The sequence below is a fragment of the Notothenia rossii genome (assembly GCF_949606895.1).
Source record: "Notothenia rossii genome assembly, chromosome: 1".
Taxonomy (NCBI): domain Eukaryota; kingdom Metazoa; phylum Chordata; class Actinopteri; order Perciformes; family Nototheniidae; genus Notothenia; species Notothenia rossii.
The window spans coordinates 22,232,758-22,250,301 of NC_136912.1; the positions used below are offsets into that span (position 1 = coordinate 22,232,758).

Here is a 17,544-nt window from a genome sequence, read left to right on the forward strand (position 1 = left end):
TAGCTGTATTAAAGTCGGAGTGGAAACAGTCGTGTTTAAATCAGATTTTGTCAGAAATCGGGAGAAATGCGGGAGAAATATGACCCCGGGAGGAAACCGGGAGAGGGCAATGAAATCGGGAGTCTCCCGCGAAAATCGGGAGGGTTGACAAGTATGGCTATTGTATGCATTATTTTTGACCCAACATTTCTACAGGCATGTCAGAATATGGTACTATTTTCACATGAATATTCTAGCCATTGTCTATTTTTATACCACAAGCTGCAAAATGACCGCCTTACCCCACTGTACAGGCGGGTAGTTGTTTAGATATACCTGGCACCTGCGGGCCGCAGAGGGGCGGCGTAGTTTCGGGCGACGAAGACTGCTGCTCCGGGGCCGGCGAGTCAGGCGGGAGTAAGCTAGTGTCCACAACGGAGGGTAACGTGATGTCCGCATCTGACCTGTTGCTACTGTCTGCAGTAGATGCAGTGTTGCTGGCGTTTAGTGATGGTTGCTTTAACCATTTTCGTATAAATGATTATCCACAGATCAGATGTGTGTCACTGCTGTGGAAGCACTTTGGAAATGATGCACGCGCAGCGGAGCAGGTCACGCGCACCGGACACAATTTGTTGTTTGTATTTTTCGCTACGTTCTCTTTTTTGAATGGTTGCATAACGTTCAACTTCCCCGAAGATCTCGACGCGAAGCCTGAAGGGTAAACACCAGGTTTACTAATCGACCCGCACAATTTGTCCGGTGTCGGAATGTCTCGCTATGTTAATACATTTCTTAAAAAACAAAACACCATTTAATTTCGGGTTAAAATGTGTTGTAACTGCGTTACTGAGCATTGTAACGGGTAATATATTACCCACATTTCATTAGTAATGCGTTACATTACTTCGTTACAGCAAAAAGTAATATATTACTGTAACTCCGTTACTTTTGTAACGCGTTACACCCAACACTGTATATATATATATATATAATTTACAGTGCCTGTAAACCGGAGGAGAACGCTGGCATGTATTCCCCTACTTGAAAGACTACGGGGGGGTGGGGGGAGGAAAAGGAGCCGGTTTTGGGTGCACCCCCTCAACCAGCAAAGGAGACAACAAGGTGATTTTCATCACCTCGTGGCTGGACAGCCAGCGACATCACCAATATTTTCGGATGAACGTTCCACTTCCTGCCTGCGCTGTGCTGCGCCGCGTCAAAAATAGGATTCATCCTATATTTTAGAAATTCCTTGCGGCGAGGAGCTTCTGGGACGCTTCGAGCCGCAACGCAGCGCGGCGCAGCGGGTCTGGTGGAATAGCACCCATTGACTAGAGTGGCCGCGATCGCTAAAAATGCCGCAGCCGCAGCGCAGACGCTTCCGGTGGGATCAGGGGGTTACGAAGCCACTCCTTCGTTGCCCGGGCGGTGTGTTTGGGATCATTGTCATGCTGAAAGACCCAGCCACGTTTCATCTTCAATACTGGGACACAAATCTATTTTGTCTGGGACTATTTCGGGACAGGGAATTTTTTTTTTTAAAGTAAACTTCAAAATGGGTGTTATTTGCAAAGTCATTGGGCTGTCAAATCATAGAATGCATTCTACGTCATCCACTCTGCTGCTGACTGCTGCTAGACTCGCGCCAATGCAACGGTCACGACAGTTAAAAAAAGAAGAAAGAAATGCTGAGGTGGTTGAATAAACAGCCCCCTGATGCAAGCCCCAATTCTGCCGACTCCCGAAACGAAAAAATCCCAAGTGCTGGTCGTGATGCATCGTCTTCCACTGTGGTAAGTTAGTTGTCTTAAGTGTCAATGTTAGCTAACGCTAGCAACTGAAGTGTGCCTTACAATGCATACAAACGTCCTAAAATGCGGTGTCATGTTCTTTTGAAGTTTGTGAAAATGATGTGAAATAAAGTTGATCAGAATAAGAGGTGTAGCCTATCATTTTTGTATTTTCTTTGTCAGCCAGTCAGTGACCAGGCTAGAATCTTTAGCTGCAAAAACGTAAGGCATTTAGCTAATCATTTAGCTTTTCATCTTTTTATAGTGTTTTAGTTTTTTTGGGTCAAGAACGTCAGTCAGATTGGGTGACGATTAGAAAGGGGGTCGCAAGGTAATTTTAGTTTGTCAATCTACTCTGGTATGAGAATAATGTGTCATGTTAAGAGAGAGTAATGTTCCAGTTGTTTTTGTGCCTAGCTAATCTCCCAGTAGATTTTGCCCTTCAAAGCAAGGCTACAATGTGCATTAGTGATGGCACGTTCGATGGCACGTTCGATGGCACGCTCGCTCGAAACGTGTCTTTAACAAGAACGAACTGACCTGACCATTGTGCATGTCTGCATTTTTTGGGATCAGGGCGAAAAAATATGTGTATATCTGTTGAAACCAAAGACTAAAATAATGCTGTAGAAAAATAGCAAAATGACTAAGATTATAATGCTCATACAAATGTTGCATTTCACCACTTTTGTAATAACATTTATTTTACAATTGATAATGTTTTTGTCTTCTACATCTATATTAAAACAAAACGGGTCTGGCTCAAAGACATCATCAGGGCTTAAGACAAAGTTTTATACAACATTGTACCCGGGGGGTGGGTGAATGAATGAGAGCAAGATGATTGACATTCATGAATGAAGATAGAAGATCAATTTATATTCCTATAGTACTACTGACTTCGGAGGATAACTTGTAATTAGAACTGAAAACAGATACATTTATTAAACTGTATTATGGAACTTCTGTTTTTTTATTATCATTCATACCACTTTTATTGCCAGATAGAGGGTTCCGATCATAAAACACAGAGACCATACAGCCATACCATATTGAATTGAAAAATACAAATCAGAATTCTTCAATGTTGACATGACAATGATAAATTAGTCTGGATATTGAGAAACAATAGAAACATGTCTTAAAACAACTCTCTTCCCTTCTACTCTAGGAGAGGCAACAGATCAGACTAATATTCATATGTTTAAAAGAATAAGTATTTTAAACTTACATGGTGGACCAGAGTCTATGGTGTGATGATTAAGTGACAAAAAAGTATCAAATTATATGTATTCTGCATAATTAGGGGGACGACGATACAAATTTAAATTTGGAACACTGCTGGTTATATCCGGGACAATACAAAGTAGAATTCGGGACAGTTGTGGGACACTGAGGAAAAAAGTTAATTTCGAGCCCTGACCGTTCTTGTGATCATCTTGACCCCACGAGGTGAGATCTTGCGTGGAGCCCCAGATCGAGGGAGATTATCAGTGGTCTTGTATGTCTTCCATTTTCGAATAATTGCTCCCACAGTTGATTTCTTCACACCAAGCTGCTTACCTATTGCAGATTCAGTCTTCCCAGCCTGGTGCAGGTCTACAATTTTGTTTCTGGTGTCCTTTGACAGCTCTTTGGTCTTGGCCATAGTGGAGTTTGGAGTGTGACTGTTTGAGGTTGTGGACAGGTGTCTTTTATACTGATAACGAGTTCAAACAGGTGCCATTAATACAGTTAACAAGTGGAGGACAGAGGAGGCTCTTAAAGAAGAAGTTACAGGTCTGTGAGAGCCAGCAATCTTGTTTGTTTGTAGGTGACCAAATACTTATTTTCCACCATAATTTGCAAATAAATTCTTTAAAAATCAGATAATGTGATTTTCTGGATTTTTTTTTCTCATTCTGTCTCTCATAGTTGAGGTATACCTAGGATGAAAATTACAGGCCTCTCATCTTTTAAGTGGGAGAACTTGCACAATTGGTGGCTGACTAAATACTTTTTTGCCCCACTGTATATTATTTAAATGATTATATGAGCATTTGACACGACACCTATGTGTTGATTATGTTTATCATTTTAGCACTGTTCAAGTTATTCTGATGGCAAACCGTGTTTATAGAAAACCGACTGCAGTGACACTGATCATAAGAGTAAAAAAAGTCATTCTTGTGTGAGAATGTCAGTCAGAGGTATTAAATGAAATACCATAGTGATTTCCCTCACCTTGGGATCTTCACAGTTTCCCTCCAAGCTGATGCCACAACTCATGACCAGCGTCTTGTACACCTGGATGATGTCCCACGTGACGACCACACCTCCTGTTGGAGCGGTAGGCGTCCTGCTCAGACCGGCCTTCACCTGCTGCAGCCTCTCACTCACTGGCAAATCATCATCCAGAGGGGGAGGGGCCAGACTCGCGCTCAAACCTGAGGTGGAAAAGACATCAGAATCAGAATCAAGTTTATTGCCAGGTACATTTACACATTCAAGGAATTTTCGTTGGTGTCTAATGGTGCAAACATACACTTATAAGAAAATAAGTTGTATGTGTGTGTGTGTATAATACCTTTGCTCTGCTCTTGCTGCAGAGACACGTAGTAGGCATCTCTTGCCCCCCAGCAGACAGACAGTCCAATCAACACCAGTCCATCCCTATCTATTATTGGAAACCCATCGTCCCTGTGGAGCCTCTGGTTAGCTGCTGATGCTGCACACACAACACGGGCATGGATGAGGACATTGCAAACAGCATGGGCTTTGCTTATAATGTTTAAAATGTATCATGTGTTAGATAACCATGCAAAAACACAAATGCAAGGGAGACTTGTCCAAGCAAAACTAGATATATTCAATCACTGGGTTAGCGCTTGGCAAAAACAGGTATCATGTTTAACTCTCAGTTATCAATTACCTCTCTTATGTTTCCCTCCTATTTCCTCCTCAGTTTGATTACTGTGCTCCCTCTTCTCACAGGCCAAAGCCAGAGAGTACCGCTCCTTTGTTTTCCACTCATTGATGAAAGTGTTGAAGAGGCGCCTGTCACTTGCCACGTCTACAATGGAGAAGGCCCCTGAGCTGCTGGAACCGAGCGATGTATCCTGGGACAGCTGAAGTGAAAAGCCTTCATCAGTCACAGGTGATTCAGCATCGGAGGGGAGCTTCCCCGAGGGGGGCGGGGAAGCAGGACCTCCGGGAGGGCTTAGGTTCTGGTCACTGTGTAGCAAGAGTTTTGTTCTAGCCCTCGAGCGTGTAACAGTGTTGGGTTTCTGTCCCCGCTGGTGTCCGTGGGAGCGATCTGATGTAGAGTTAGGCTGTTCAGTGTCAGCTTCTGATCGATTTCTACAGTGTCCCGGGCCAGATGTAGGACATTTTGTGATCACTTGTTTTTGTAGCGGCCGAGTTGAGGGAGTCGACTGTTTGATTGGCTTAGCGATGAGAGGTGACTGCACGGATGACGTCGTCATTTTTACTCTTGGTGTGACAGGTGGAGTTTCCTGAGTAGGGGGAATAAGATCACCGGCAGAGCCTGGTCTCTCCGTTACATTCTCACTGTCACGTTCCTCCCGAGAATCATTCTCAGCAACAACGGCTTTTGAATTTGCTCCTTTTCTCTCAACCTGTATTAAGGTCTGAGGTGGATCTGGAACTTCTGCTGTATTTGCAGCATGTTCGAGTGTATGGGTTGTCAGGTGGCCGGTTGTAGTGTTTTGCCAGGGCTGGTCAGACATACTAGGCCAGCGGTCAAAGATGTCTTGCAAACCAGGGCTGCAGTCAAAACAGCTTTCAGGTGCGTTTTGGACTTCTGAGTGATTTAAAACTGCCTTATCGAACAATACAGCATTCATTTCTCCTTTCTTTACGTGTGTCTCTCCTTGCTTCCCATGTTCATTGATCATTTCCTGTCTCTTGCCTGGTTTATTGTCGCTCTGTGCAAAACTATGCTGTTTATTTGTGTGTTTATTGCCTTGATTATTACTGGCGTTTTTCTTGTCATGCTCATTTTGATTTGTGGTATTAGTTGTAGTAGTGGGTTGTGGCTTTGTCTGTCGGAGTTTGGGTTGTGATTCTGACATCTGAACATTCTCTGGGTTGGGTTGCTGAGCTTTCTGACGAGTGGCCCCTTGAGTTCTCTCTGTGTGTTTGAGCAAGCACTGCCTCTCCAGAAAGTGTTCCCCCACCATCAGCGAGTCGCCCCACTCTGACAGGTTGAAGGAGGACTCGCCCCATTGGACCGCCTCCTGATTTTCAGCCTCCTGATTTGCGAGAAGCTCACTGCGTCTCTGCTCCTGGCTCGATGGAAGAGGGTTTATGATCTCCTGGCCAACAGCTTCCTCTTCGTCTGATTGGTCGAGAGCAGCCAGCAGAGAGCTGTCGTACAGGCTGTCGAACAGGAAGCTACTGCTCCTGTTAACACTCTCAGAGGCAGCCTCCTCATCGCCGCCTTCATCCTTATCTTCGACTACATTATCCCCCCATGGACCAGGGGAATTCTGTAAAAACAATATTTGATTTTTAAACCACTTGAACATGTACATAATATAAGAATAATATAATGGATTATTCTGGATACTCACCTGGTTGCTGGTGTTGAGAATGAGCTCCATTTGACTATCTGTGATAGAAACATTGAATCTTGGACATGCATCAACTGGGGCTTCAACATGTCCCTCATTATTGTCCCGATTGATTTCTACAGCTGTCTTTACCACATCCTCTATCATTTCTGTTTCTACTGTTTGACTCGTACCTCTATCAATCCCATCTCTGTGTTGGAATGCCGGTTGAACAATCATTCTTTCTGTCTGAGTGTCCAATTCAAAGCTGTCACCAAAACTCTCCTCTCCTTTTTTAATATCTCCCTCAGCTTCTCCTGCGTACAGCTCAGGAGATGAAAAGGTATCTACCTCTCCACCATCCATCCTTCTTCGCTTGGCCTCAGGAGAGAATAAGGGAACAGAGGCAGGAGAGACAATGAGGGGATTGTCTAACATATCTGCATCTGAAGGTGAAGAAATACCAGGAGGGGTTCTCTCCGAGGGGTCAGGCACAGTAATCGCTGAAGTCACCTGGCCTGCAGGCGCTGAGGGTATTGAGTTCGATGTCTTTGCAGGCGCTACGTTATTTTGTAGGCTTTTGTCGGTTTGTATAGAGTTGAGGACTTTGCTTAAGGCTCTCGAGTGCATCAGTCTACGTGGGTGCACAGGTGAGGCAGCAAGGCCAGCTGATGTCCTTACAGGAACGATGTGTTGTTCTTCTACTCGTGATACTGGAGCTCTAAACCGAGGAGGAGGCATAGGGGAGAGAGAGGGCTGAGGACGTAGCATCGGTAGAGGCAGGGGGCTGGATATGATATCAGCTAGTTCCTGGGTCAGGCTCCTTTCAGAGACAGGGCGGTTGGCCTGAGGACTCTCTGGTCTGATTGAGACAATCTCTTTACTCTTCTCTCCTTCTTTTTGCTCGCATTTCTTCTGCTCTTCCCCACCTTGCTTCGGCCTTGTCTGCTTTTGCCTTTCTCTTTTTTCATCTTCTGTATTGTTTGCCGTTAATATTTTGTCATTTGTCTCATCATTTTTTGTACCTTTGCTTCTTTCTACTTGCACTCCATTCATAGTGTTTCTGTTGTCTGTCCTATTTAATTGTCTGTGCTCCTCTGGTTTTCTGTTTACCACCCTGACTTGGAACTTTGACCCCCGCTCTCTTTTGTCTTTTTCTTTTTCTTCCTCCTTTTTCCTTTCCTTCAGTTTGTTTTTCTCCTCACTCTCCTCTCCATGTCTTTCAATATCTCTACTTTCCTCAATCTTGTCTCCTTGCTGGGGACCTTTGTTGTCGTCAACCTGTGCTTCATGTGAGCTCAAATCTGATGCAGTTGAGGTGTCTGAGTCGTCAGGGCTGTTTACGGCAGGAGCCCCAGGAGGAAGGGTTGTCGGGTCCCACTGAACTCCTAAGCGGGCCAGGTCTTCCTGAAGGAGGAGCCTCGCTTCAGAAACAATCTCAACGGCGGCCTCCTGTTCCGTCAGGGCCCGACCCCCGGTGACCCAGACGCAGCGGAGCCTCCGTCTCTCTGCTGCCTCCACCTCACTCTCATCCACTGCACGCTTAGAGCTGAGGAACAAAGACAGACCGGGAAAAATGTGCTTTTCATCTGGGGTCATGTTTTCACATTGTATTTGCTGTAAAGTGTCCTTACTGTAGGGTATTTTGTATTATATGTACAGCACTTTGGCTGGACCAAAAATCGTTTAAAAATGTATAAATAAAACTTGATTTGATCGCCATGACCTGTTCAAAAATAAAAGGAGTTGGTGTATTTTAAAATAGTGTTGTCAAGAGTAAAGCCTGCACAATCCAAAAGTATTTGTTAAATATCTGCCTGAATTAGTGTCTTTACTTTTTACAATTTACATGTCGAGTTCTTTTTTGGGAAATATTTAATTTATATTTAATCAAATCATATTAAATAATCAATCAATTCACTGTTGACTCTTCGTTATTTTGCGAATAGGTTGTATTCAATAGAGACAAAAAAAGATCAATATGAATGCCAGCATTTATAATTTCCCTTTGATAAACACATTTAAAAGTGGTACATGGAGTAGGTTTTAGTTTTTTCCCTATGATGTTAATTATAATAATTATAATGTTCAGTCTGTGTGCTGTAAAGAGAGTCATATCCTTTTAAATAATATGTGTGTAAATCTGAAATGTAAACACAAGCAAACAAACACACACCTCTTAAATGGGATAGCATTCCTCAAGGCTTTCTCTACATCAGCTAAAGTAGCCCTGGCGAGCTCAGCGACAGTACAGAGGCCTTGTGCGTACACTGCTCTGGCTCGTGTGGCGTTCAGGAGAGAAACCCTGACGAGGTCCACCAGCTCCCTCTGGACTCCGAAGCTGAGCCTGGTCTGGAACTGGGACAACAGCAGCTCCATGTTGTGCCAGCCCAGACGCTTGCAGAAAACTGTTACCATACCTGAAGGGATGGCAATGAGGCAGAGTGTTATAGTGTATGAGCATTTGATATAGAGTCATTGAAATACTAATGCTTTGGGGTTCCTTAGAGTTTGCATTGATCATTGACAATATCTAATCACACCCAGACAAAGTTGTCACATGTCGCATTCAAGCATGCACTATCTATATCATTATAATGTTCAACAATAACGTGCAATTACGTATCTGCCACTACGTTTCTTTGCACTATTCAATACTGCTTGTCACTACAGTTTTTCTATTGATTATTTGACCGTCTATGTTTCTTGTAGTTATTTAATTGCTCTTTTTACTGCACTGTTACTGTAGAGTTGTATTATTATGCTGATGTGTTTATTGTATCTTTGTAACTCTGGCACAACAATTTCCTTCGGGATAAATAAAGTCCTATCTTGTCTTATCTGACTGTGTAATTCACTAGAATCTTCTAAACCCTGTCACAGTAACTTAATGCAAGAAGCATAGGCACTTTACATGGCTCTGAAGGAAGTATATAGGTGCCGAAACATCAGCTAATGGATGAAAGGCTATGCTGTATATATACGTCAGTCTAAAGTGCTCCTGCTTCTTGCATCAAGTTACTGCTCTGCCTTTTTAATGTAAAGTTGTGTGTGTAATGGTATATGCTACAGGGTAACATGTCCGGTGTTGGAGTCCTTAGAGACGCTCTGCATTACTCTTGAGCATTAACCTGCATACGTAGAAGCAGACTGCTGAAGAGACTGTAACTGCCCCCGATTGCAGTTGTATTTGGAAGCCACCGTTCCCAAAGGCACCTCATTCACCAGATCATGTAGCACGATGGTGGTGAAAAATCTAAAAGGAGTTCAGTAACGTTTTAGTTAAAATACAGAAAACAATGTGACTTTTCCATATACCATGATAGAATTTATCTTAGATAAGTACATTACCGTTTATGTATGGCCATCTGTCTACGCTGCTTCTCTGTCTTGGCGACCAGTTTGCCTGTGACAGATCTTGCGAGGAAGCCTTCCTGGATGCCCACCAGCTCCGCTACTCTCTTCATCGATGACGAGAGCTGTTCCCACAGACAGAAGAACTGGTACCAATCTATGGTTGTCCACTCTGCGTACAACGGGGTGATCTGAGGGGAATTTGGACATAGAATTTCAAATACTGTGCATTTTAGGGTGGGATATTTTTGGTATGGTTTAGAGGTAGAAGTAAGATTAGGTTACTATTAGGAATGTATGGCTACACCATACATTTAGGGATAAATAAAGTTGACAAAGTTTTAAGCAAATAATAAAACAATATATGTGCATGTGTACCAGATACAGAATGTGCAAGTCATTTTCCAGTACGAAGCCCTTCATAGCCCGCTGGAGATCTGCAAATATTCCCAGAGCCTCAGGAGGGGAGAGGGAGGAGGAGAGGGTGGCAGCACCTAGTTGGGTCGGACAGTACCGCTCCTCTGGGTACGGCAAAGACATTGGGATAGACATAGTATATATTTATTTGAAAAGGTGGTTAAGCTTATACTCTGGTTTTACACTTCGTGCACATATTCCAATCTGAAAAATGAAGGACACTTGTGTAACAGTGGTTCAATTTGTTGCTAAAAGTCTACTTTAAATTGTGTGTACAGATATCCAATACCTTGTCCTTCCTTCTGGATGCTGATAAATTCGTTCTCCATCAGCCATTCTACAGAAGCCTCAATAGCGCCTTTGTTGGTGTCTTCAGTTGATTCTTTTTTGCCATCACATTTTATGCTGGCAGCCAGAAGTGAGCACAAAGCATATGACCTCACATCCTGTGGCGTGCTGGCTACACCTCCGACAATGATCTGCAAGTTGGGTTGATTCAATAAATGTTACATTAATAGAGGTAAACTAAATGTACCTTATATTAACAGTCTCCATAGGATGAGAACAGTTTTATTTAAGAAGTATTTTTTTTAATCTAAATACGACATATAAATCATTTCATAGGGTGCCAAGTCGATTTAGATGTCAGCCCTACCTCCAGGATGGCTCTCAGCATGCTGGTGGTGACGCCCTCTCCCTCTCTTCTCACCAGGCAGCTGCTGATTGGCTGAAGAGTACCCGTAAGGAGAGTAATTCCTTTCTGACGCTCTATCTCCTTACACACCAGCACACTCTCACCTGAAAGAAGACGAATAAAATGATGTGAGGTCAAAAGAGAGATCTATTTTAATTCACTTTTCTACTTATATGAGGCCAAATACTATGACTGAATGTTGTCGTCTCATTTTGTTTCTCTTTGTCCCTTTTTTCCTCTTTACCTATTGTGTCTACTCCTTTTCTCCCTGCTCGTCCGGCCATCTGTTTGTACGTGAGCGGGTCCAACATGTGTCCGTTGAAGGTAGGGGATCGAATGATGACCCTGCGAGCGGGGAGATTAACCCCTGACGAGAGAGTAGAGGTGGCAGCGAGGACTCTGACCGTGCACTGACGAAAAGCTCCCTCCAACACATCGCGCTCATCAAAAGTCAAACCTAAAGAGACAGACTTGAACTTAGTCATATACACAGAAACATAACCATTTATTTAGAAGTTTGTTGTGGTTGGTAAGAAATTCTTACCAGCGTGGTGGAAAGCCACCCCCCATGGCACAGTTCTCTGGAGGATGGGGTCCAAACCAGCTGGAGTTCTTCTCAACTGGGCCACAACATCCACTAATCCATCCCGATCCAGACGCACTGCCTGAGGCTCTGCTTCGCCCTGACCACCTGAAAGGATGAGACCAGAAACAAGACTTCATTCACAAACAATATTTAGAACTCAACCTCAATTTTTTAAAGGTCCCCTATTATACTGTTTTTCATCAATATATCATAGGTCTCAGATACATTCAAAACATGTCTCTAAAGTGTTTTGCTCGAAATACCAAACAGATCATGCATTGTAGCATCCCATAAACCCCTCTGTTCAGCCCTGTTTCAAAAGTGCTGATTCTCTGTCTGATACTTTAGATCAGGGGTCTCCAACACATCGATCGCTCGCGGGCAGCTTTTCAGTGACTGTGTAGAAAGAATCCAACGACAATAAATGCACCTGAATCAGTCCGTGTCGCTGCGGCTCAGACACACATGGACTTTTTTTTTTTTTAAATACTCGCGTTAGCACCATGTCAGGTTTTTGGTGGATTTAATCAAGTCTTGGATTGCAGAGTATGAATGTCCTCTTGCTATTTTCAGTTGATAAATACTTGTGTAAAGTTTGTAAAGGCAGGAGGAAAGCTTCCTCGATCACCGTCTCCTCTGTTCCTCCAAACCCTGCCCCCTACCTAAAAATAATGAGTGACAGGCTGATAGTAACCTGATAGAAACTTTATTATTCACTTAATCACTGATTGAGATATGATGAAGCTATCTGAATCTCATACATTCATGGGATTTATGTAACAGTAAGACAGAGAATGTAAGATGGAGGTTATACATTTCCAAAATCATGTTCAGCTTAAGTCTCGACAAAACTCACAACATTTCTGGAGCCTTGTAGACCCAGAAAACTATAAGAACATCACCAAGCAGCACTGAACATGTCTGCTTTATTTGGCTCTACATACCTTTGTGAAACAGCTTTTTCTGACATGAATGAAATCTAAATACAGAACAAGACTGACTGATGAACATTTAAATGGCTCTCTTAGAGTGTACCTAAGTGGGTACACTCCAGCATACACCTCTATGGTGGACTCCATGCAGCGCCATTCATCTCACTAACTGTAAAAAAGAGGGAATGCACTTATTTTACACATGTGCCATAAGATAATGTTAAGGTGGTGATTAAGGTGATGTATTTACTACGTGGGCCATAATAAGAAGTGAAAACATTTGATTTTTCTCTTGGACATTTATGTGAACTTAAGATTTTTGATAAGCTTTGGGTATTACAATTTCACACGTGTACAAAAGTAGCTTAATTCAACCGATGAGTGCTATGTGAATACATGTAAGCGATGTGATGCAAGTAGCTCTTGGCGACTTTCATTTTTTCAAAGTAGCTCTCAGTGAAGAAAGGTTGGAGACCCCTGCTTTAGATGAAAATAAGGAGCACTCCAAACACCCCTCTGCGAGATATTTGGTTAAAAATAACACAACGGTGTTCTAGGAGGAAATTCAGGTGAAAAGGTGGGGGGGGGGGTTACCTTGGTTAGTTATTGGCTAATGGTTACACAAGCCAAAAATCATTATGACATCACAAAGTGGCCAAAATCTGATCAGCTCATTTTCAGACAGGTTTTTATATAAATGGATCAGGACAAAAAGAGAGTGAATCTTTTTTCCTTTTTTCAGAATCTCTTTACAGAGGGGACACATGTTTATTTATAGAAGACATGAACAAGTGGATTTTGCATAATAGGTGACCTTTAAATATAGAAAGTTCAAAATGTAAATTATTTTGTACCAGCATTTCTGAGGTTGTAGAATTCTCTGGCGATGCTGTCTGCCAGCTTCTCACACCAGTTCTTCGAGGGGCAGAACAGCAACACAGAGCGGCCCTCTCTCACAGTCTCATAGCACAAGCTCACTATGTGGTCATCATCGCCCTTTATGAATCACATGTATTACATACAGCGCATGATTATATTACTGGTCAGAAAAGTAGGCATCATTCATTATGACACCCTCATTGGATGATATCTGAACTACACTCTCAGTTACCTTAATGTGAGGTAAAGGAGTAAACTTCCGGACCACAGAGAGGCTCTTGTCGTAGATGTTGCAGCCCACCTTGAAATGCTCCAGCAGGGGCACAGGTCTGTAGTCGGTCTGGTAAAGCTCTGCACCCAACCAGCCGGCCAGAAGGGAGAGGTTCGGCAAGGTGGCACTCATACCTATGATCTGTACACCCTCAGAAAGAGACCTGCAGACAGAAAGGTACAGATTGACATCAGAGGAACTTTGTAGCTGTTAAACAATACAAATATAGACAAAATAAAGAAAACAAACCCAGTGGTGTTCTGCTTCTGCGAAATGTAACGGATTTTGGTTAAGAGTAGTTCGAGTAGGTATCCTCTTCCAGAATCTCCAACCATATGCAACTCATCAACCACAACCATACCTTGTAGCACAAAATAAATCACACTTTTCAAATTCATACTACATGTTTTATACATAAAAAGAACCTACAGTTATCACTGGTCTGTTACCTAGTAGACCCATATTGTCCTCTTCAATGAGTCTGTTAACGAGAGAATTTGCTTTTTCTATGGTGCAAACAGCCACATCCAGTTTTGAGAACCCTCCAGCCGCTGAGGTGCTGCCCATATATCCCTCCACACGAACTCCAGCCTCTTCAAAAACACTCTATAGGGACACAGATAAAAGTTTGTTAGATGGAGATAAATACACATATGGACAACACAATTCCCATGTTAACATGCATGTACTTTTTTGTCCATCTCTTCCTCACCTGAAGGTAGTGCATCTTCTCTTTGGCCACAGAGACAAATGGAAGAATGAAGAGAGCTTTTCTTTTGGTCTCTAATACACGCTTCAACATCAGCAGCTCTGCGACCAGAGTTTTTCCAGCGCTGGTGGGGGCTGAAAAAGAAGGAATCTAGAGCTGAAAATGATTGGCACTGGGAATCACTTTGTAAAGAGAGGTTCAGTTTCTTACCAGAGTATACCAGGTTTCCTCCCTGCAGCACCCGTCCAACAGTGAGGCACTGAGCCTGCCATTCGAACATGTGAGTCACTCCGTGTTTCTGGTAGCGCTCCAGGACAGGTTTTGGTAAGCCCCAACTGCATAACAGCAGCTTTTCAGCTTGTCCCGCGGGAGCACACAAGGCAACGCCTACAGTAAAAGTAAAAACGTCCTTTACATGTAGTATTTAATCAGACGTCTTTAGTACTGTGAAACATTGTATTTTTAGGAGAGCAAATTGGATTTTATATAGGAAAGATACATCTTATTTCAGAGTGAGGGCTGAGACTTCGTAGATGTCTTTGGTTGTGAATGGGGAATTGAGATCTGACTGTTAAGTGTTTAAAAGTACCAGTGGTTTTCAATTCTTTACGTCCATTTTTTTTTTTTGGCAGGTAAAGGTGACAGCCCCGCACTAGGTGTCTCTGTGTCCTGGCTCTTTTTTGTCTTTTGTCTTGACACAATGTGCTATAATAAATATTTTCCTTTTTGTATCAACTTCACTCTCAGGAACTATTTAAATGTTCTGCTTATGTTGCAAATTCCTACATTGGATCTTGAACAAATAACAACATGTTATTTAAAAGCCCCAAGCAGTGGTCCCCGTCCCATTATATATCACAGCGATTGGGAGTCAGCTTAACAGTTGAATCCAGCAAAAGTCAACAACACAGAGAAACAGAAACAAATGTAAAAATATGAACCCTAAAAATGAAAAGGAGTGCAGGTACCTGGCTGAGGTAAAGTGTCATTCAGAGTAGTGAGGTCTAAGCCACTGGGGACCGTGAGCACAGAGGCAGAGTGATTCTGTAATGACGACTGGAGTTTGGCTTTCTTCGTGTTAGCCGCGAGGTGGGTGGGGCTGAACAAGATGTAGTCCCTCGAACCACCCGGAGGTGGATCAGCATTCATCTTTGACACACTTTGGTTGTTGCTACCAGGAGAGTTTTTTCTTCTGTGAGTACTTGCCTGCCTACTGAAACACACAAAGTAAGACAAATCATTTTTCAACAGAAAAAGATAGAGCTGGATAATTGAAACTAAAGAGAAAGTGGGCAAAGATGTGGAAGTTAAAACTCACTTTGTGGAGTTGCCTACTTGCCGACTGTTTTTTATTTCTTGACCGGAAAGCTCATTGATGCAGGCAGAAGCTGGGGGTGCCTTGGTATTGTATGGGCCCCTCTGAGCACACCCTGCTTCCTCAGAGTCCTTGCTGAAGAGAAGCCGCTGTGCAAGATTTTTGCAGTCAGATCTCCATCCTAGTCTATTAGATTCACCACTACCCCCACAGACTCTTCCCTGGGCGCCGGGGGCTCTGTGGGGTAAAGTAAGGCCCCCGGGCTGAAGTGCTCTTTCAGTACGTACAGGGGCCAATGCCGCTGATGATGCTGCCTCTTTCTGTGCATTTCTGTTTCCTGTTGTTGGACATGCAGTGGTAACGGCAGGCTTCACGGGATCTACAGCATCCAACATCTGAAGCATTTCTTCATCTAAAGCTAAAGTGGATTCCCCCAGTGGAAACCCTGCTCCTCCGTCCTACATTTAAGATGGAGAATAATACATGTCATTCGTATTTTATGTAGATGTGTAAAAGAATAGGAGATGACAAAGTAGGGGAAATACTACCAAGCTGTCACACTCACTGTGCGGCAGATGTTTGTTTTGTCGAGTTTCTGCAACAGTGTGTCTCCGTCTGGTGGATCATCAGGAGCATGGAAACTATCATCAATAAAAAAGGTGGTCAGCACTTAACACACAAGGCTGATGTGTATTAATAGACAAACATTGAAAGACGTCTCTAGGCAACAGACTGATCTGGTTCTAACTTTTCTTAATAATCCAACACTATTTAATTTAAGTGAAACTGGATTTAAACCTACCTTTTCTTCTTGATTTGGTGCTGCCCCATGTAGCTCTTCTTTTTCAGCGAAGGGCGTGAGGTGCTCATACTGAAGATCTGCAGTTTTTGACAAACGAGTTAGTAGTTGGTTGTTCAATAACATGACATCAGTTTGACTCTAGACACAACTCTTTTAAAATCTATATTTAACAAGGTGTATAAAAAGTAAGGAAGCGATCAAGCGAAAAACAACTGTGCCCGGATGATATATTATTTATGTTGCTAAGTGTAAACAATTCATGCAGCGGTTTACAAATATCAAATCAAAAAGTCCGCCGAAGAGCCGCCCCGGTGCTCTACAAAAACAGTCCGAAGGGATAAAGCTTTGAATACAAAGGTTCCTAAGCACTCTGGGCCTACCAATAAAAAAGGAAACATATTAGAAACGGGCAGAAGCTTTACAATCATGGAAATAGTATAGGCCATCGTTTATAAACTGGCCTTAATAACTGTACATGTGTGAGGTGGACATAACGTAGCGAAAAAATATTTACAATTTAAATATAGTGCTGAACTGTCAAATGGTAACAGTTATGCAACCAAAGTTTATGTTCAGTAGTTCCTGAGTTTGTAAATAAAATAAAGATCAATTGTTTAAACTAAACTGTATTGATAAATAAAGTTTATGAATAATCACTTGTAGCTGCATTGCTAAACAGTTTATGAATTGTCATTATCAGACTGCATTGACACATATTTGTATGTGAATTATCAGCAGTAAGCTGCATTGATAAAGTGTATGATATCAGTAGCAGCTGCTTAATACAGTGTGTGAATTGTCAGTAGTTACTGCATTGTTAAACAGTTTATGAATTGTCAGTAGTATGATGCATTGTTAAACAGTTTAAGAATTGTCAGTAGTAGGTGCATTGATAAACAGTTTATGACAAGTCAGTAGTATCATGTATTGTTAAACAGTTTAAGAATTGTCAGTAGTAGCATTGTTAAACAGTAAAGCTGTATTGTTAAACAGTTTATGACAAGTCAGTAGCATGATGCATTGTTAAACAGTTTATGATAAGTCAGTAGTATGATGCATTGTTAAACAGTTTAAGAATTTTCAGTTGTAGGTTCATTGTTAAACAGTTTGAGAATTGTCAGTGCATTGTTAAACAGTAAAGCTGTATTGTTAAACAGTTTATGAATTGTCAGTAATAGCTGTATTGATAAACAGTTTATGACAAGTCAGTAGTATGATGCATTGTTAAACAGTTTATGAATTGTCAGTAGTAAGTGCATT

The 17,544-nt window shown here is 42.4% G+C and overlaps 1 protein-coding gene across 1 annotated transcript in view; it reads right to left on the reverse strand.

Moving 5' to 3' along the window:
* The window catches only part of polq (polymerase (DNA directed), theta), a 24,473-nt gene extending 6,947 nt beyond the window's left edge, over positions 1-17,526 (reverse strand). Inside the window, exons 1-22 of the mRNA XM_079672025.1 lie at positions 16,285-17,526; positions 16,048-16,123; positions 15,486-15,940; positions 15,136-15,380; positions 14,378-14,554; positions 14,171-14,301; positions 13,908-14,064; positions 13,708-13,819; positions 13,420-13,621; positions 13,163-13,304; positions 11,335-11,481; positions 11,035-11,247; positions 10,752-10,894; positions 10,386-10,575; positions 10,058-10,200; positions 9,677-9,870; positions 9,457-9,581; positions 8,502-8,745; positions 6,347-7,874; positions 4,684-6,262; positions 4,339-4,479; positions 3,996-4,198 (exon numbers count right to left, since the gene is read on the reverse strand). Of these exons, the coding sequence (XP_079528151.1) occupies positions 3,996-4,198; positions 4,339-4,479; positions 4,684-6,262; positions 6,347-7,874; positions 8,502-8,745; positions 9,457-9,581; positions 9,677-9,870; positions 10,058-10,200; positions 10,386-10,575; positions 10,752-10,894; positions 11,035-11,247; positions 11,335-11,481; positions 13,163-13,304; positions 13,420-13,621; positions 13,708-13,819; positions 13,908-14,064; positions 14,171-14,301; positions 14,378-14,554; positions 15,136-15,380; positions 15,486-15,940; positions 16,048-16,123; positions 16,285-16,352 (6,615 nt within the window). The 5' untranslated portion in view covers positions 16,353-17,526. The remainder of the gene's footprint in view (positions 1-3,995; positions 4,199-4,338; positions 4,480-4,683; positions 6,263-6,346; positions 7,875-8,501; positions 8,746-9,456; positions 9,582-9,676; positions 9,871-10,057; positions 10,201-10,385; positions 10,576-10,751; positions 10,895-11,034; positions 11,248-11,334; positions 11,482-13,162; positions 13,305-13,419; positions 13,622-13,707; positions 13,820-13,907; positions 14,065-14,170; positions 14,302-14,377; positions 14,555-15,135; positions 15,381-15,485; positions 15,941-16,047; positions 16,124-16,284) is intronic.
* Positions 17,527-17,544: the final 18 nt, after the last annotated feature.